We start from the raw sequence: 21931 nt of genomic DNA, 5'->3' as shown, positions 1-21931 counted from the left end.
TGATTCTGAAATGGAATACACTGATTTTAAAAAAATTACATGCACCTATATCACGTAATTGGTCAAATGGGTTACTAACAAGCACCCAAATCTTGAGCATGCGTGCTTTAATAAGGTCATTAGAACAGGTTTTACGTCATTTTTGGGGGAAATTGGAATTTTCAAAAAGTAGGTGCATGTTCCGAAGCATTTGAGATCACCTGCAGCAATGTTGGGGAAATAGTGGAAAATTTGAAATTTTCTGAAATTGTGGGAAAATTTGAATTTTTTTGAAATTATGCGAAATTTTGAGTCGTGTGGGAATGCTGTGGAAAAAGAGGAAAATAAAAGAACTTTTCAGCAAAAAAACTTTAATGTAGGAAATTTTGAATATTATCAACATTTCATCATTTATTCTGATTCTACATTGAAGAAGAACTTACATTCTCACATCTCATTTTTTTTTTATCAAGTAGGTACCTACCTACTCTTTTACAATGCAATAAATGTTTGATTTCATTGCATAAAAGAAAAGCTAAAACGGTGAAAAACAAGGGGAAATATGGAAATTTTTAGAGAAAATGTGGGAATTTCGAGCACTTTGATGTCTGAGGAAAAAGATACATTCGAGGTGGTGAGTGTGAAAAATCAAAATTTGAGGTTACCTATAGTGACTTGCAGTTTACACAATGGCGTGTTGAAATTAAAGTGCGGAGTAAATTTCATTTTTTCAACATTAATGTGCCCTAAGTGGTTCAGAGGGGAAGAGGAATGCACATACCTGTATTGTCATATGCCGGACAATATGGATCTGATTATCATTGAAATCAATTTTTTTTGCAGTTACTAACACGATTGAAAAAGCTCATGATCCACAAGGAGATCTTTGAGAAAATCAACAAACACCAAAAAAAAATAATTCAGCAGCACTGAAGAAACCAGTTATAAGAATTGAAAAAGCTAATTTTCCTCAACTAAATCACCGAGAAAATAAACAACCTCAAGTCACAGCACCAAAGAAACCAGCGCCACTATCCAAAAAGAAAAAGAATGTGGATGCTACTCCCTCGCCACCAGCTAAGAAGAAAAGCAATGTGGATGCTACTCCTTCGTCAACTACCAAGAAGGGAAAACGAAACACATGGACTCCAAAATTGAATAAATTAATCTACACTATATGCAGAGATTTATTTACGCTCATCTATGTTGTTTCCATTGCAGTTGGTGATGAGAGTGATGATACGTGAAGAAGAAGAAGAAGAAGTCAGTGATGGAACGGAAAAATGAAATATTTTAGTTTTTTAAGAGAACAATGTTTTGTAACTATTATTCTTGAAGAACAATCATGTAGGTATTTCATTTCTAAAATTTTATTTTCATTGAAGATTAGCTACGAACACGACGACATGAGCGTCGGCGAGTTTTCATAGCTCGTTTGACGCTATCGCTCGAATATCAAAATTGTTTGATATTCATCTGAGCGTTGAGTATAATATTTTAATCAAGTGAATTGAATTTAAAGTACCAAAAATGAAGAATCTACGCAGATAAAGTATCTCAATGGACAAGTAGCAAAGCTTCACTGAACCAATAATTACAGCAGGAAGTTTTTGCCAAAATGCAAGAATTAGAAATAAAGCTCCGTGAGCAGGAATATAAGGATGAGAAGGAGAGAAAGGACGCGATTCTAATTTACACCTGGCAGAAATAATTCGTACCAAAATTCGATTAATAGAAGAAAAGGTATTCTTCATCATCTTTAGAATTGGAAACTTTAAATAAAAGGCTGGCATCTGGAAGGCCTTGTGAATAAATTTATCCAATTGTAAACTCTCCAAAATTGGGATTTCTTTCCGTGAAGAAATTGTTTTTCATTTTGTTTCATTTTTTTAAATATTAGATGTATGTATGTATCTCTATTTAGTTGTAAGTACCTATACATTCTTTTTGTGCTGTACATAACGATCTCTTTCATTTTTCTCAATTGTAGTCATTTTATTAATAATTATAGAAATAGATTGAATACTATAAAATAATAATGTTTCTACAATTACGTTATTGTGATTGAAGCAGCAGTAATCAATTATATCCATCGTATACTAGAAGACATGATAGAAAGATCATGCAAAAAGAATAATAAGCTGAAGGCAGCAGCTAATCTAGTAGACGACCCTAAAGAAGAAGATATTCCCGCTCATCTCCTCAATGCGAGAGATGCCCCCATCAACGACATGGGACGGAAAAACACTTGCGTGTATAAATCATTACTTATCATTGAAATTGAAAATTTGGTTTTTAATTATTATGGCCAAGCAAGCCTTTCGATTTTTCAACAAAGGAGATTTCGGCGTAACATTTTTTGATGGTGTAAGGAAAAAGATCTATGAAGAGAAAAAAAAGACGGAATTGAAAAACAACATGATGAAGGAAGCGAATGAGAGAAAACAATTTTTTTTAACAAAAATTGATGTTGCAAAGGATCAGTCCGGTCTACTGAAAAATAGAAAGTCAAATTTTCATGAAATTCCATACTGGAAGTCCAAATAGGAAGTAAGCCATTTTTTTATGTGTATCATTCCTATAATGATTTCTTTCAATTAACGGACTTTACATAAAATGTTACAGATTAACTTAAAATAAATGTTTACAATTTACTCAGCTCCGCTATACCCGAAATTGGGCGAAGGACTCTTGCAAAGGTGCCCACTCGTTCCTCACTAAAGTTAGTCTGCCAAACTGTTTGTGCCCCAAAAAACTTCTGAAATCATCTTCCCATCTAGCCCTCTGCCTACCTGCTCTTCTTATTTTGTGTCCCAAGTACTGAAAGGTTACTTTATGGGTCCACCTCCCATCCCTCATTCTCCCAACGTGACCTGCCCAGTTCCATTTTTTTTCTCCTAATCAAATGAAGCATATATTGAGATTGTGTTTTAATTTTATTTTGATAGTTCTTATCTTAATTTTATCTCGCAGTTTTACGTTCAACATTGATCTTTCAATTGCATTTTTTTGAGTTACCTCAATTCTTTTCAACAATTTATTTGTGAGAGCCCAAGTCTGGGATCCGTATGTTAGGGTTGGGGCAACACAAGAGTTGAAAATTTGGCTTTTATGATAATTTGAAAATGGACCTTCAAATATGTGTTTAAGAGACCAGTACTTTTTCCATGTTAATGTGATTCTTCTGTTTATTTCCCTCTCTGTACTGTTTTCCAAAGCTATTATTTGACCCAAGTATACTGCTTCTGTTACCTTTTCTATTTTTATGTTGGTTACAGTGTCTCTAGTCAGAATTTCCGTTTTAGTCATGTTAATATCAAGCCCTGCTTCTTTTCCTACTTCATTTAGGTCACTGATCATCTGTTTCAACTCTTCTATATCCTCAGATACCAGGGTGACATTGTCTGCGAATCTTAAGATTTGTAATTCTTTCCCCTCCTATTAATATTCCTTTATTTTTCCACTTCTCCTCAAGTTGCCTAAAAATATTTTCCAGGGCACTGATGAAGAATACTGGTGAGAGTGGGTCTCCTTGTTTTACCCCCTTTTTGACAGCAAAATATCTCCCTGTTTTATCTGTGATAGTTCTTGTTCTTAGACCTGAGTACATTTCCGCTATTATTTTTGTTAGAATTTTTGAAAGGTCCATCTGAAGCAGAGTGTTTACTAGATAATCATGCTTAAGGGAGTCAAAAGCTTTGGCAAAGTCTATGAAGGCCAGGTGTATGTTGAAATTATATTCGTTGCTTTTTTGTATAAGTAGGTTTATTGTATGAAGATGGTCTGTTGTTGAGTAATTTTTCCTGAAGCCTGCTTGTTCTATTGTTTGTTGTTGGTTTAATTGTGTATGTACTCTAGTTTCTATAAGTTTTGAAAAAATTTTTGATAAAGATGTGCTTAAAGTTATTGGTCTATAGTTATTGATATCGCATTTTCCCCCCTTTTTATGAATCAGAATAATATCAGATTTTTTAAAATCTTCTGGTATGACTTGTGTTGCTAGAATATTGTTGAAATATCTTGTTAGTCTTTTAGGTAAAAGTCTCCCCACAAATTTTATCTGTTTATTATTTTTCAACTTTTGAATTACTTGCTCAATTTCCTCAATTAAGAATTCTGGCTCTTCTTCATCTTCAATAGTTATGTTTATTGGTAGGATGTTATCATCTTTTTTGTCATATTATAGATCCGAGTAAAACTCTGTTGCTAACTGGTTTATTGCTTCCCTATTAGAACATTTGTTACCATTCTTATCTGTTAAGTATGTAATCCATGACTTTCCTGGAAACAGTTTTTTCTTAATTGTTTTTGTGCTCTTTGTACTGTTCAGAATTTTGTTGATAATATTAGCTTTTTTCCCATAGTTGAATTCTTTAAGTTCTTATCTGTTAAGTATGTAATCCATGACTTTCCTGGAAACAGTTTTTTCTTAATTGTTTTTGTGCTCTTTGTACTATTCAGAATTTCGTTGATAATATTAGCTTTTTTCCCATAGTTGAATTCTTTAAGTTTTTTCTTCACCAATTAGTTTAGCAAATTTAGCTAAATTTTCTCAGTTTTTGTCTTGTTTTTAATTCGTTTCATTCTATCTCTTTGATTTATTAATGTTTTTAGCTCTGGTGGTAGGGTGCTTGATTTTTGTCTGGTTTCATTAGAGGTGATTCTTTTCGTAGCTTGCTTTATAATTTCAGTAATTCTGTTTGTGTGGTTGTTTTCGAGCATTCTGGACAGTTCTAGTTGGTAGGCCTTTGAGTTATGTCTGTTGCTGATCATTTCATCCGAAAAAATTATAACGATTTCTGTAGAGAGCGTAGATGCTCATAAATGATTGTTTCTCAGGTTTAACAACCTCTGAGCATACACCTACTTACCTACTACATAAATATCAGGCAATGTAAGAACATAGACACTTTTATTTACACCAGTGTGAAGTAAAATTCACCAACCACCCATCTCTATTTATACGTATACGAATACCTTAGGTAAAATGAAAATGACTTAAAAACTTAACCCATTCATTTACCGAGCCATCGAACAAAAAACATTTTTCTTTTCTTCACGCGTACGCCTTTTGCAACCATCATTAATCATATCTGCGCGTATATTAAACTTTTTCTCGCTTTCGTGTATAAAGTTACTCGCAAAAATAGCAACTTTTAAGCGAAATTACGTCGTAATTGAATACGAGCAACGAACGTTGGCACATAGTTTTTTTCCCTCCCTTTTGTCTTTATTTCCGATGAAATTTACGCCCAATTGATTGAATCATACATACAGTATACACAATACATGTAATGTAACACAGTGCATATGAGCATGTGTGTAGACAACCATCTTGCAATACACGTGTGATACACCAGGGTAGGTAGGTGTTCGAGGTACCTGTTTGTAACCCATACTCTCTACCTCGTGTAGTGTTTTTTTTTTCACCATCATCGAACACAACGATATTACGAAAGCTTAAGTACATAGGTATTAGGTACGTTTGCAAATCGTATTTTTCAAATTACCTTCCGGAGGAAAAAGCACTACCTACTCGGATAGTACTTACAACGTATCAGGTACTTCTGGGTGAAAAAAATCTGCTAGTGCTAAATGGTATTGAAAAAAAGTAGGCTGCGTACGACGCGAGTGAATTCAACGTTTTACTAACAAAATGTAGGAACTCTTATCGCAAAATTTTCCAACGTTGGCAAAGAAAGAAAAATGTCATAATATCCAGAGAATTAGCCCTCCTTCTCCCATAGGCATACTCTTTGAAATTAGAAAAATGTTCAAATGAATGTGACTGGATCGTAAAGAATCGAATGTGTTCGTAAATCTTAAAAATTATTTGTGTATCTTACCTTAAAAATTATTTGTGTATCTTATCTTAATTTTTCGTTTGTTGCTCAACATTTCTAAAGATGCATAGGTAATATTGTCCAATAAGTATTCCTTTACCGACTTTTCTTTAGAAAAGTGGAGTACGGTATTTGCTGTTTTTTATTGTTCCGGCGACCATACAACCCAATAAAGGTAAGAAATTTTTCCGGCGACCATACAACTCAATAAAGGTAAGAAATTTTTCCGGCGACCATTCAACCCAATAAAGGTAAGAAATTTTCAAAGTTTTTTCTAGGGATGTGACCTAATATTATCAAAAGGTACAATCATCTATCCCAAATTTTCAACGAATAGCTTCAGAAATGGCTTCAAGCGATTTTCGTGTCAACTAACAACAGCAACACCTGACCCTACTGTCTCTGACATTCTAACAAGAACATTTTTGAATCCTCCAGTTGTAAGTGCCAGCCAATGCAATACCAAAAAATCTCGAAGTAGTCAACTCTGTGCTAAAAAAGCCTGGCAATATTCGTAAAAAAAAAACGAGAAGAAACTGGAGAGACTTCTAGTAGGTCTCAAGAAATATGGGTCCAATGCCTGCAATGCATGCGTTGGGCCCATGAAGATTGCACCGGTGGTGATCCCTCATATGTGTGTGAAGAATGTAATAATTGATGATCTACGTACTTGATGTAAGTATTATATAATGATAATTCAATAATAAAAAAGATATTTTACAGTATTTTGTGACATTTTGCGTCTTTTTCTATAGATGTCAACTTACCCCTATCTCGATGACAATTTACCCCAGGGCCGGAGTCAGTTGACAAAAAAGGTATCTTGTTAGTAATTTTTTTTATACAGTAAATGTCACCCAATATATGATATTAATCAATAAAAACACAGCCAATAAACCAATTGGTATATTGAGATACTAAAATAGTAAAATGTATTGGAGTCCTCAGGGGACGAGAATAATAACGCTGTGTTCCTCTGAGGCTGAATATCGGGAGGGAAAAAGCCATATGGGGTGGCATTCTGTATGCCCCCTATTGTCGTGTCACTTTTTTAATTGTCACTATTGGGCAATGAAGGTATTATATACATATTTTTTATTTTTCTATTACACATAAAACGGATACTAATCTTGTTTTTTCTTTTTTCAGAAAGATTTGCCGGATGTCTTGAGGAGAGTAAACAATAATCAGGAGGTTCCTCCTCCTGCCGTGGAGTTTCACGACAGATTCGAGGAGACATTTCCACATTTTTATACTCTTTACTTTATGCTGAGGGATTCCTTCATACGATACAGACCACCAATGGAAGAAGGGAGGTTGTGGATCCCCAGCCGGAAATGAAATTATGTGTAATTTTGTGCATTTTTTTGTATATTGTTTTTTTTTTGTATAATATTGTTTTATTTTGCATTCTGATTTTTTTTGTACTTTATTGTGTGTGAAAAATATTTTATTTGTTCCTTTGATTTTTGATTTTTTTGCTATGTGTTGGTTTTGTTGTTTTATTTGTTGTTTTTTTTTGTATTCATATATTTTGTGTTTTGGTGTTTTCCCAATTTTTTTTTGTAGTAGGAAATTTCGGCAATAATCACAAGAAAAAAAAAGGGATTGTACAATGTACATACATATAATTTTAAAAAATATACATACGGTAAATAGATTATAATTTTACGTAAGGCTATTGCTATAGAGTAAAGTTATTACTAAGTTGTAAATAAACTAAAGCTATCTATGTTTTAAATTTTAAAAAATAAAGTTTATCAACTTGAAATATATCTATTTTAGAGTTTCATAACAATTGTTGCTGTGAAAATGCACTTTGCAACAACTGTGTTGAATTTTAAGTAAGTAATACTGAATTTTTTGTCTTTTTCAAAAGAAAATTTAATACTTAGACAGCATTTTCTCCATTTTTTAAAAGGTAAGGTATTATTTCTTCTTCAGAAATCACCACTTCAAGGTACTCAGGTTTTGAGTGGTCATTATTAAAAAAATGAGTGTATATTGGCAGTGAGATTTCTGACAAAAAAATTTTTTCCATAGTTCTAATTATATCAGAAATGTCGTCATCGCGGATATTAACAAATGGGATACGATAGCCTGACACTTCTTCAAATTTTTGAGAATTCCAATTTTCATATACATCATAAAAGATGACTGTTGGCGTTCTCCTATGAGAATAATTATTGAGTAGTCTCATCAATTATTGGGTTTTTGAGCTTGTAGAGATATCCTTGGTTGCTGTGCTATAATCCAAAACTGGAAGTAGGATATCAGAAGCATTTGGAATCATCTGAAAATACATATGAAATGTTTTCGTACGTGTTTGCAAGTTTGCTGGTAATGTAGGGTTAGTGAGCTCGTTTAAATTATTCTTGGGCACCCGCTAGTAACAAAAATGTGTAGTAAGTAATTTTAATGCTTTATAGATGTTTGAAAGTCATTTTGACATCACTTCTTCGAGCATAAAACAAGCGATATTCGTGGCAAACCACATGAAATGAACAAGTGACTGATGAAAATGTTGGTGCTAAAGTAATGCACGAGTACGTATACTAAATACTCGTGTAAAGCCAACAAAGTAAGCTGCAAGCACATCGTTTGTGCCATATGCAGACTTGTGACTCTTGATTTGTCTACAAAAAATTCTCTTCTCATTTGCACAGATATTGCACAAAGTTGAGGAACGTATGTTTAAAAAAAAACTAATCATAATTTATTCTATGTAGATGGAAAAAATCTCAAAATTGTTATGTTTGATAACTATCACACATTTAGCTCATTAGTCATTACATTATAGATGATATTGTTAAGACTTATCAGTAAAAAAAAAAACTGATTGAAAATACGCGATCCGAAATCCAATGAAAATCACCTGTTTCTCCTTAGCCAAAAGTAGCGGCAAGTGATATTACTTCGAAGTGTATTGCTTTAAATTTTCGTGTTTTCGATATTTTCAAATGAAAAAAATGAAGAAGAAGGATCAAGGAACTAGAAAATGTAAATTACATACAATTATTTTCTTTTACTGTAAATATTATTTTTATCCACTGTTACAAACTAGTACACTGAAAATGAGAAAGCACTGGTTTCTGACAGTGTCAAAATAACCAGTGCATTTCAAACTTCTCACTAGTACTGGTCATTTCGACACTACATACGAATGTATTGATAAATCATTTCAGATCGGAATCATTCCCCTAGGAAGCTGAAAACAGCTCTTGAGAAAGTGAAATCAGGTGAATTGACTGCATGGCAAGTGAACCAACACAATATGGAGTACCTCGTTCCACGATCATTTCCAAAACTACCGGCGAGCGGTCAACTACATGCACCCGATCTGGACCTGATTCGATGTTAGGTGGTACTTACTTTTATCATCATTTGTACATAATAAAAAATATTCTTCAGTTCTGTACAGTGCTTTATTTACATTATAGGTAAAGAAAACGAGGAAATTTTGATCAAGAGTTCTTTGAACTCAACTTATTCAAAAGTTACGTTTTTTGTAATTTTGTAAAAATGTAAATAAAAAAAACGATTTTTCGAAATTTTATTTTTGTGCAGTATCGGAGGACTACAAAAACGAAATGCTTAACCTCGTTCTGGACAACGTTTATATTAAAAATAATAAAAGACGCATGGAAGTCATTGATGTAAGAAAGAATTCATTATATACCTACCTATTGTAAACCTACCTACTTATTTTAAAACACAAAAGTTTAGGTACTATTAAAAATGTTTTTTTTTCACAGGAAATCAAGAACACAGCCGCCTGTACCTACTGAAACTGTTATGAGAATCACTGTTGCTGATTGGGTTCTATCTGGTCAACTTACCGATGATCGAATTAAAGAAATTCGATCTGTTTTGCTGAAAACTCCAACTACCGATGCTGAAAAATCAATCTATAAAAATTACGCACTCCGAGATGGTCGTGTCTATCGTATCACCGCACGTGGTTTATTGTGGGTGGTCCCACGTGGTATGAGGCAGCAAGTGGTCAAAGCTGCTCACGATGAAATGGGTCATTTTGGACTGGAGAAGACTTTGCAACCTTTATGCAATTACTACTGGTTTCCATCTATGAAGCAGTACGTGGAGAACTACATCAAATGCTGTATTGCCTGCCTGTTTTCAAAGCGAAAGGCCGGTAAACCTGAAGGTTTTCTCAATCCGATTCCAAAACCTAATACACGAAGCAGTCGATTTTTGCTTCGAGACACGGTAAACGAGTTAAAGGTAGAAATAATTATAATCGGAATTCGAATGGTAATTTTAGCGTGAAAAACGTTTTAGGGAAACCCCCCAGTTTTTTTGATCGATCATGGGTGCAAATTATGAAAAATCATTTCAAATCGAAAAATTTCATGTTTTTATCGGAAGCGAATCCGCGTAAATTAAACGTGTCGATCAAAGATTTTTCAATTAAGAAAAGTTCAAATTTACGAGTGCTCTGCGCTTTTGATTGGTGAAAGGAGCGGGGAAACCTCCGGCTCGAATAAATTTACCAATACGAATTATGAACGAATAGTCGAGTCAATTAACGATTTTTTGATTGGTGTAAATTCAGAATAGGCTACGATCTATTTTTTTATTCAACTTTGAGCGAAGAAATGTTCGGCTCGATAAAAATTACGTTTACGATTTACGAACAAACAGTTGGGTCGATTAGCGTTTTTCTTAACTGATATGGGTGCAAAATACGCATTAGTTTTCAATGCAATCTCAAGCAGGGAAAACTCCGGCTCAATCATGTTTGATAAGCACCATTCTGTGTTGATAAAAGGAAGAAAGTTTATGTTTGTAGTATCAGTAAGTAATTTTTTGTCTCATTTTTATATATTTTTATTATTTTTGTTTAGAATTTAGTTTTAAAATTAATTTTCAATTATAGCCTGCAAGCGATTGCCCAGGGAATTAGACTATAAAGAGTAGGAGGGGGGAGGAGGTGACAAATTTTCAAAAATAACACTCACCGCGTTATTTTCAAATTTAAAGTAAAATCAACACTATTTTTATAAAAATTAAAATATTTTAAAGTTTTTTTTATAACGAATGATTTCTTTCCCATGCCTTATTAAAATCATACACTACAAAAAGTTCCAGTTCAAATTATATCAACCATCTAGTTTTGGCTATTATCAAGTGTTCATTTGACTCCAGTTTGGATAAATTTAATTTATACTGTGGTATTGATTGTGTAAAAAAAATTTGGGAAGAAATTCAATAACAGGTAGAATGGATACGACCTTACATGAAACACCAGTAAACCGATGAATTTATTAACACCTGAACAAAACGAGAGTTTTGAAAAAATGCTTCCTGCTGTTACATTTGTAACGAGTCCTTTTCTGTTACTGATATCAAAGTTCGCGATTATGATCATAACACAGAATGCTAATGAGACCCTGCTCACTCTGTCAGCAACCAACAACTCAAACATCCTTGTTTTATTCCGATCATGATTCATAATTTAAGCAACTACGATGCTCATTTCCTTATTCGTGAAATTGGCTATAAAGATGAAAAAATTGATCTTATACCTTGTACAAAAGAAAAATATACTTCGTTTTTAAAAAATGTGCAAGCCAATAAAAGCGAAGACGAAAATGATGAGATCAACGCAGGTGCTACAAATTTAAAAATGTGAAAATTAGGTTTATAGACTCTTGCAGGTTCATTGCGTACAATCTAGATAAGCTCGCAAAAAAATTTACAGCCAGAACAATTAAAGCTATTCAGACACTGCAGGAGAAGTACGACGACAAGCCTACTCTCATTGAGGATTACTACAGGAAACTGGACTCAATAGTATAGAAGCGACAAATAGTGAAGGTCATCGGTCCAATCTAGAAACCATTCACCTAAAAACAAGGTGAGGGAGAATCGTTACCCAGCTTTATATCAGCGCTATGAAAGCTGGCTACAAATTGTAAGTACTCAGATCCAGTGTTACAAGTAGTACTATAAGATGCATTTATTAGAGGTTGGAGAGAACTTCCAATGTAAAAATTCAGATTTGTACTTGAAAACCTGACGTTCTGTTACTTACCTATATTTTCAAAAATTTTCGAAATAATCATATGTATTTGTTTGAAAACTTATGGTTTAGAATTGGATCCTGCACAGTATTATAAGGCACCAGGACTTAGCTGGGATGTGATGTTAGAGCAAACAAAAATTTCTTTACAATTTTTTAGCAATGTTGATATGTAGAGGGGTTATCTCAATGCTCAAAACGAATGGCATCGGCTAATAATAAATATTTAAGTCTAATTACAAGTTTTCATATTTTGAATTTAGGTATTTTGAATAATCAAGTAATTTCAAATCCAGATGAAATTGCTTAAAAAAAACACTAGCCACAGAATGACAAAATAAGAAATTAAATAAACAGCTATTTATTTAATTTCGCTTTGACAAAATAAGTACGACAGTACAAGATAAATATAATACATCAAACCGTTGACGTAGATTACGCAGGTCCAATCCAAACCCGGGAAAAGCTACATTCAGCCCGAGGCCCGGTGCAAACACTCAAGGCGTATTGGTGTTTGTTCGTTAGCATGTCTACTAACGTACTAAGGCTTTTTCACATAATCTCATTCTTTCACAGGATGGTTGATGAGATCACTGACAAGAGTGACAATGTCAACCTGCCGCATAAAATCAACTTGACATCTGTAGGTACAGCAGAATCTGTACAAGAAGAAATTCGGCATGAAATGGAGCTGATGAGGCAGGAAACTATTCGCCAGTCAAAAAAAAGGCCCCATGCTGTTTCTCCAAATGGAGAAGAAGAAAACAATGAATATGCCACGGATGACCCAATGGAGACGCAGGTACTTCCATCAGGGGCTTCCACTCCTAGGCCTGTTTTTCCAAAGTCATTAAAAAAAAGGAGGTTTAGCATACGAGTTCAAATTACTACCTGAGGACAAGAAGGAGCAAACGGATAAGAAAATCAAATTGATTGAGAGATCTAATGATCTTCTCTAATCTTTAGCAGTAATGATAATAAAACAGCAATCAATGTCAGTGGCGACCTAATTTGGGCCACGACGGGAATGTTTGGAGTATGAAAATCCCAATTCATTCACTCTTACTTTTAGTGTGAAAAAACCAATTCCAAGTGGTAAAGGCATTTCCTCTGTGAATTTTGTTTTTTTTTCTCGAGTTACTCATTTCTTTTTTTGCTAAATTTTTGTTTAAGTAACTCGAATCTCCTTTTCAAATATCGGAAGTGGCTAATGTGAAATTTACGAAAAGTAAACTCGCTATCCGATTGAACAATACGACACTCCCGGATTGGTAGTAATCTTGAATCAAGATCATTTCTAGATGCGAATGAAAGATGATGATTAGAACTTGACGAGACAAGACCGATCAGAACGTGAGGATAAGTTGATTCTTTGTTTGTTTCCCATCCTCACGATCAGTTTTACTCAAAATTAGTAAGTTCTAATAATCATGTGTACATTTTTTGTCTCATTTTTGCTGGGAAAATGCAGTCATTCATTGATATACCAGCAGAAAGAAAACCACCAAAACGCCGACAATGTCCAACCGGACCAGCTCCAGTCGTCCGCCGCCCGCTTCCAGCGGATATTCAAATGATTTGTCAAGTGTAACCTCGGGGATCTAAGGTAATGTAAGTAAGTAATTTTGATTATTTCATTAAAAATTTCGTTCTAATAAATGAAGTGGGTTTTGAAAACAAATACATCAACAACTACTTTGTAGTATGAGAGGAAATAGATATTCTAACTTTCCCTACTACACGAATTCCTCTTGTTTTCAAGAATGGAATATACACCATATTCGATGCGCACTGTTCCGAAGATTACATCATGCAGCCATTTTGTGTTTAAGAATCAGCTATTGGCGTGGTCGAATGTGAAATCGATTTGGATTCTCCAGTACTGTCGCATGCGATGTTTAGCGAAGAAGAATTCACACCTGATGTAGAACGTGCGTTCCTAAATGAATTACTATCAGAAGGATTATCCGCAGAGAGACAACTGTACCTATTTAATCGCATTCGTGCATTCGTTAAAGATGAGGTAAAGTATTTGGAGTGTCTGAAACCGCTGAACATGCTGCTAGAGCTACACAACAAGAGCAATTTCAACTATTTCAAATTGTTCTTGTTCTTTCAAATTTTATTATTTGTTCCGATATTCCGATATTATTTCGCGATTTTTCTTGATCGTAATTACGTGTGGACTTCCAGCTCAAACTGTAAGTAACTTGTTTTCTTTATTTCAACCATTGATAAGTACGCTAGTTTTATTAATTTTTATGACGGCAGCACTGGCCCATTACTTCTGGAGAACCTGTGCCACGTAAACGAGGTCGTCTGTCAAAATCTCCCAAAGGTCAATCCAAGCTACGTCCGGAATCTTCAAAATCAGATGAACAGGATTATCCTCTGCCCAAGAAAAAAGGACCTCGTAAGCCATCAAAGAAAGAAGCCCCAAAAAAGGGAAAAATTGATTAGACTCTAGGCAAGCGAACACCCAAAAAACAAAAAAAGGATCAGCCGAAAAAGTCCCTTCATCAAAATGAAAATAAAGCTCAAGGCAAATCAGACTCCGATGGAGTTTCTGTAACTGTTTGTGTGCAAAAATACGAGTAATGGTGTTGAGAAGACAGTTTATTCATCATCAGATTGATTGAAAAACTTCAGTAAAATTGTAATTTTTGATACGATATTTTTTTACCTAATTCTAGATTAACGTTTTTTGAATACCGAATATGAACGTTGTTCTTTTTTTTATACATAACCCAACATATTGAGTTCAGGGAAAATATGGTCCCTAGGGGTAATATTTTCCACGGACAATTGAATAATCCTACACTGAAAAAAAAAATATTTCTCAACGGAGTCACCTACAGTTTTGTAGGAACAATTTCTACAATCATTGAAAAATTGTAATTTGTTACAATTTGGGTCGTGAAAGCTGTAAAAATAAGAACCATTACTAAAAAAGTAGTAATAATCCCTCTAAAACAAGCAAGGTAATAAATAATTAAAATATAGAAATCATCACTATATTTTCAGCATTCCTCCCTATATCTCAAAGAGCAATTGCCATACAACATATAAGAACCACGACTAAAAAACATATTTTCTGTTCTTTGAATACTCTGGAACCTTAATCGCAATGAGTAGCATCATTTGCCATTATGGTACAAGCGATTTCCAATTTTGTAGCAACAGTTACAATGAATATGATGGAATACCTATTATCATATTTATTGGAACTGTTGCTACAAATTTGGAAATCGCTTGTACCATAATGGCAAATGAAAATTCTCGTAACTTTTTAATGTTTACACAGTAACCATTGCTACACATTTGAAAATCACTCCTACAACACTAGCATGAAATGCTACATATAACGCTTACGTGATCATCAAGGCAGCTGTGTTGGAATTCTAGGAAATTCAAATCGAATACGTTAACGTTTTTTCGTTTCATCGCCATTGTGTTTACTGTTTTTTTTTTAAAAAAGCAAGATTCGGTGTTCACTTCAGTGAAATTGTGTTTGTGTTCGGTTTACACGTTACCTTTATGTTATTTCCAGAATTTTATGTTCAGTGAGATAATTTTAATCGTTCATTTTTCACTGTTAAATTATACTCTTCTTTGTGGACAAATATTTCAGCCAACTTGGCAAACTAGCGCGACTACAAATATCATTGTAAACGATTTAGAAAATAAAATAATGGCTGCTGAGCTGACTGCTGCCAGATATTCAGAAATTCATTCAACAAAATGGGTTCAATACTTTGATAAGAAAATTACAACCGGATAATATGCATTAGTTTTTCCAGCTGAGAATGATCAATCTGAACCCAACTTTTTTTCAATTGAACTCATGTTTGTGAGTCAAAGCAATGATATTTGGTTCGTTGTGTCAAAATTAGAAGCTTATCTCGATTCTCATGTGCAAGCTTATAAAATTTATAATAATGCTACGTAGTTCTTATATAGATTAATAAATAGTGAACTTTTCAATAGTTCAATCTGTATAAATTTACGACTAAACATGGTAAATTGATCGTGAAGAATTTCTTGTAATTTTCGCGAAGATGTTTGTTTCAAGTATTGTTTGTACATTGAAATAATAAACCAAGTATATCTGCATTATGATTGTATATTTTTTTTTTTTTTCAAATAATTTGTATACCATATGAGTAGGTATATATTTTTATAGAAGATTGTGATGGTATTTTATTGGGAAGGTTTTTTACATTACAGTAATGGTTCAAGTTATAGCATTGGCATGATTACTACACGTTCTGTCTTTGTAAGAAATGTTGCTACAAAAAAAAATTGAACACTATTTAAATGTAAGAATGCATAAAACATTAGCAAGAATTGTTGCTATAAGTAAAATAGCTGGTTAGTTCTTCAATTGTTTGAATCCAATAAAGAATTGACAGGCTACTTTATTTGTAGCAGCCTTTCTCGCAAATATTTTATGTGATCTTACATTTTAAAATAGTGTTTCACTTTTTTGTAGCAATAGTACTTACAAATATAAGGATCGCTCTTTTATATACCAGAATCATTTCCAGATTTTTAAAAGTGGTTCCTTTGCTTGTAAAAATTGTTGATGAATTTGTAGTAATCATTCCAATACAATTAAGTGAACCATTAACACAATCTAAAAAGCCTCTACAATTAAACGACTCTGTCACAAATTTGCTACTCATATGGTATTGATTGCTACAAACTTGGTGAACAGTTGCCATTTATTTCTTTCAGTGTATCACCCTAATGGTATCGGTGAATGGCTTTCTTAACTCACCCGGTGTAACGGACGCGTACGCAGAAATTCTAAGAAACACATTGTCATTCTTAAATAATCAAGCGTCTGCTATGGAGATGAGTACCTATTTATGCTCAATGAACTATTTAGTATCATCAATCAAAAATTGTGTGTTAATTAATGTTCATTTTTTCCAGCATGTTTTTCAAAACCCTCCGCAAAATCCACCGGTTTAGAATTATTCGTTTAATGGAAGTCGAAGCATCGTTCACTGATCATCGCTAAGTAACGTTATCCGTCCACATGATTAACGTTTCTCCGGAGCAGTGATGAACGATTCGATTTTTTACTTTTTTTTTTTTTACAGATTATGTATTAGATTTTCACTATTGTTTTATAAAGTATCTGATTAATAATGTTTCTTTTTGTAATGTACGAGCATCTTCGATGTGATCTAGAAAATTCATTCTTGGGATAGGGAAATGCTGTCATCGAGATTGTTGAAAAATAGAAACACTTTTTTGCTCAATTCAGAGCGATTCTTTGACAAGAAGTCAGAGGCCCATGTGATCTGCGAATCTAGTCGAAGTAAATGATGGATTTATTATTTTACAATGCAAACTAAATTCTATTTTTTAAAATACACATTTCATATTATCAAACAGAAATTTACAACAAATCGTTCGTGAGGGGTTGCCCCCACTCCAAAATTTAGTTGGACATTTTCCCCCTTAAAGTACCCGTGCGACCTGTCAAAATGTATTAAAATTTGGCGTAGAATCCGAATATACCATTAATTTTGAATTTCAACCCTTCTGTGCCCCTCTCCACACTCAATAATAATTTAAAAGTAATAAATAAAATTTCAAATATTTATTCCAAATTCCAAAATAAAAACCAAAATTGAACAACCAAATAAAATATTTGAAACATTTTTTATATTTTTAACCCCTTTAATTTTAAAGTTGGGCAAAAATTCATAATCACATAAAACGCCTTTCCCTCGCACTTTTTCACATAAATTTTGAAAATTTTAGTTCTTTGACGTCGCTACGAGCTTAATTGCAAATCAAATAATGCAAAAAAATGGATTATTTTTTCCATTTTTTAATCCTACTCGACGAGCGATAACATAAAAATACTCGGCTGCTTTTGATAAGCTCGCCAGCTCGAAATATAAACAAACAATTTGCTATGCACGACGACGTAAACAACGAGAGTAAATTAAAATAATCGTGTTAAGCGTTGATTAACTTCTGGTTTTAAATTTTGTTATGCATTGTTTTATTTCATCATTTCGATAATACATTAATCTAGCCACGTTTTTAGAAATAACTCCGATGCCTTTTGCTAAAATTACTTTCGTGCTTGTAAATTTGACGTTAGTGGTATGTACGTTAATTGAAAAAATATCACGTAGATATTATTATTATTCGTCATTAAACCCTTTTTCATTTCCCATACCCACCCTTTTAACCCAACGAGGAGGCATAATTTTTACATATTCGCTTATCCATCCAACGTGTACGATTTTCCAGTCCAATATCGATTATAATTTAGACATATTGAATAATTTCATGCACATATTTACACTTCCCCAGGTAATCACCGTTATTCGTATATTTCTACCGATATATTTCACTTACTACGACACAATAATCACGACGTTGAACTACGACCGCCAATTCGAATTCACACCTTTTTGGATGACTGTGCTAGTACCTTGGGACCTGATATTGGCCTATTCCAGTATCCGTTCGATTTTGAAAAACGATCGCGAACAAATTTTCGAGGTAAATCCACGCACAATCACATTTGTACTCACATACGCTAGCACTAGCACCGCAACACTGCTATTTTTTTCACTCCAGAACGCTTTTCGACTCTCGTTATTCGGCCTGGTTATCATTTGGTTTATCAATGGACTCGGCGAACGATTCGAGTCCATGGCGCCGGTCACCTTAAAACGACGAATCAAACAATACGACAAAAACACTCGAGATCGACAAGTTATCGATGCTATTCATACCAAGGTAAGCCTCAGGTACACAATATTCTACAATCTACACACACATGTAGCGTGTGTTTTTTTTTCATCTTTTCGGACAATACCCCCTCGCGTACTCACCCTACCCAGAGTCGTTCCCGGCGGCGGAGGAATTCGTCGCCGAGTCCATTTCGTTTACCATTTTTGCAGTTTAAATGTTGCGGATTCAGTAACTTGTTCGTATGGAAACCGGAAACCGGTATGCCGAGCTCATGCTGTAAAGATGGTGTTTGCAATGGCACTAATATCTACACTGTCGGCTGTGTCGGACCTCTAAGTGATTACATCGATAGCTTAAACGTATGGTTGCTATTCACAAATTTCCCATTTGTCGAGGTAATCTTTTCGAGAGCTTACAGCATCTCTCTTAGATATTACGTACAGTATGTTTTTTTTTCTAAGCACGTAGGTAAAAAATATGCATATGTGGTGGTGACGATGATAGTGTTGAATTAGTGAGGATGATGCTGTACCATCAGCACGTGGATTACATCTCTTTAGGAACTGGTAAAGTTCCTACGTGTAGGTATCCCCCTTATGACCCATAGATACAAGCAGCGTATTATGCTAATAAGCGATGCATTCTTTTAGACGACCATACCATTTGAATATATGTAATTAACGATTTAAAATCGTTTTTACAACCGTTTAAACGACGTATAAATACGTACACATACGATAAAATATACATAAATGAATCGTATTCGATACGTGACCGGATTAAAATCCATAATCACGTTGAAACGAATTATTCGTTCGCACATTACTAGTACCAATATTCGTATTTTTTTCAGCATTTATAACATACTGAATCGACCAACGAATTTAACTCTGGTCGAGTAGGCAATGGCATATAAGTCAATTTTAACCCCAAATAAAGCCCCAAATACTCCCAAAAAAGTCTCATCATCTCATATGTATACCTACTGACACATCACGTGTAAAATAACCTCCTAACTAATTACCACCTAATTCGAACTAATCCGCACGTGTAACTTTTACAGCTCCTCGTCAGCCTTTCCAGCTGTTTACTAACCGACTACCTGCCACCACCAAATATCATATACGAATTGGGAGATTTAGACGACGACAACAGCCCCTTCAGTCGTACCATTCCAACCGCCGCACAGCTTCAGGCATCCGAAATCCTCAGACCTCGAAAATTGCCCACAAGGACATCGGAATTGGCCTTACAGGCGGTAGCTTCCACTTATAGCGTCGTCAATGTGGATTCGAATTAGGGTATAGTTCAACGTCCGGATGCAGGGCCTGTCCATGGAAGATGGGGAAAGGACTACCCCCTTCCCCTCACCCAATCACCGAAGCATTTCCAAGGGATAAAATTCGAAAAATTGTGAAAAAATATAATTGTAAAACTTGTGTTTAAATGATAATCATTGTTGTATTGTATGATCTTTGAATGTAGTTGGTTATAGTTAAAATTATTGTTCGGTTAATTTCGTTATATTTTTTGAATCGTAAGTAAATTTTTCATCAAAATTGATTAATTTTTTGAACCGCTAATTTTCAAGGGAGGACTTGAATATGGGACTCACCCCTCCCTTCTTGAATCCACTTTCGATTCTAATCGAATCCATTCAACAGGAACAGGCCACTGCAATGATGTCACATGTCTCGTATTAAGATCGAATTTTTTTACCCATTCTTACAAGAACAAAATCCAAACAAACGTGGGGCAATTTCGAGTACGTATAATTTTTTCGTACATTTTCATTTTTCGATGCCAAAAAAGGCGTTTGATATTCTTCATCAAAGGTAAAAAATCATAGGAGAGATCACAGAGGAAGGGAACAGAGTGTGAAAGTAACGAATAAATCTACTAAGTATCATTATCATCGTCTGCCTCTTCCCTTCCACAAACTTTCGTAATTAAGTTCTTCGAGTGTCATTTTACTCCCCCCCCATGACTGTGTTCCTTCACTAAAAGTAGCACCTTTATGTTAGATAGACTCACTCATCGTACACGTTGGAATAGGTACCCTCGTCTAAAAAATAAATGATTAAATTTAAATTTCCAGCTGGATCTTTTGGGTCCTACTTCTTCTAAAATATTTTTCAATCTACGAGAAAATTTACATTTTTTACGTCAATTTTCACGCTGTAGAAGTGTAGAGTGAACAGAGACCATCAAAAGTATGAAAATTTCGCGTCTGTAAAGTTTTCATCATCATCTTCGTCGATGAATTTTAATTAAATTTTTCAACGCATCTTCGTTCATATTACCAGAATTATAAACGTAAAAAAATTTAATTTACTCTCGTTATCAAGGCATACTCTTTCAAGTATATGGCATTAGCTGTTGTTTGTTTCAGTTTCTAAAATTATTACTCTTTTTTTTTCCTAATCCGAGTATTTTCATATATCATTCGAGATTTCATAAAAGACGTCGTTCTCGTCTCCAAAATATAAAAATGTAATTTAAAAAAAAAAAAGATGAAAAGGGGAAAAGAAAATGAAATGTTTTCAATACTTTAATCTTGGTGTCCACAATAGTGCGAAGCAAAACAGATCCATCACGGGTAAGTATAAAAATACCGTCGAATAAACCTCGTCGTTCTATCTAATTAATCATCGAATAAAGAAATTACTTAATTCGGCCGGCTTAATGTGACGTTAAGCTAAAATCTGTGTCTTATTTGTTCGTCAAACTGAGGTAGGTAAGGTACATGAAAAAGATTCTGAACCGCGTGCCACGTGGACGTTCCTCGTGTAATATACCACCATTCTTAAGAGATCATTTATTACAACCACCTGAGCTGGAGCGAGTGTACAGTTATTGAGATTTGGTCAATTTGCGTCGTTTGGTGGTTTTTGAATATAATTCAACTCTATTTGTTGTGACAAAGGTAGGATTCCCCTTTGAAGTGAACAAAAAAAAAATGGAAGTAGGGAGAAATGATAAGATTTCAAGATTTGGTTATTAAAGCGAAGTGCAAGATGACCAGTCATTGACCACCTACATAAGAATATAATCTAATCTGAAATGACTATAAGGTAAGAGAAATTTATGTTTGAGGGTATTCTACTTAAGTACTATTAATTTGTGAACTATTAATTAGTAAGTACGTGATGTTCTGCTGTTCCTAATTCTAGTTTGATAAATTGAAAAATGATCAGCCGAAATTTTTTGAGCTATATCCGCAGATACTCCACTCAGTGACTATCAATCTCATAGATGAGAAGTTAAGCAGCTTATGAACATCGTCGTCAATATCAAATATCTTGCCATTACCCTGCATCAATACCATTAGTTTTTT

At 34.1% G+C, this 21931-nt stretch overlaps 2 protein-coding genes across 5 annotated transcripts in view; one reads left to right on the top strand and one right to left on the bottom strand.

Annotated features, from left to right (window-relative positions):
• sfl (N-deacetylase and N-sulfotransferase sfl) overlaps positions 1–21931 on the bottom strand; it is a 169767-nt gene that overhangs the window by 66118 nt on the left and 81718 nt on the right. Inside the window, exon 1 of one of the 4 annotated variants that reach the window (XM_065359068.1) lies at positions 18253–18392. The exons of the other annotated variants lie outside the window; for them this stretch is intronic. The gene's annotated coding sequence lies outside the window, so the exon portion shown is untranslated. Of the gene's footprint in view, positions 1–18252; positions 18393–21931 lie in introns of those variants that run through there. 4 annotated transcript variants of the gene reach the window in all.
• On the top strand, positions 17816–20161 carry LOC135841861 (uncharacterized). Its single transcript, XM_065359069.1, has 5 exons — positions 17816–17994; positions 18208–18399; positions 18478–18639; positions 18804–18989; positions 19658–20161. The coding sequence occupies exons 1-5, from the start codon at positions 17947–17949 to the stop codon at positions 19892–19894; spliced, it is 825 nt and encodes a 274-aa protein (XP_065215141.1). The 5' UTR covers positions 17816–17946; the 3' UTR covers positions 19895–20161.

The sequence above is a fragment of the Planococcus citri genome, chromosome 3 (assembly GCF_950023065.1).
Source record: "Planococcus citri chromosome 3, ihPlaCitr1.1, whole genome shotgun sequence".
In the NCBI taxonomy this organism is placed as follows: domain Eukaryota; kingdom Metazoa; phylum Arthropoda; class Insecta; order Hemiptera; family Pseudococcidae; genus Planococcus; species Planococcus citri.
The sequence above is the reverse complement of the archived record's forward strand: the minus strand, read 5'-3'. Positions and strand labels throughout refer to the sequence as shown.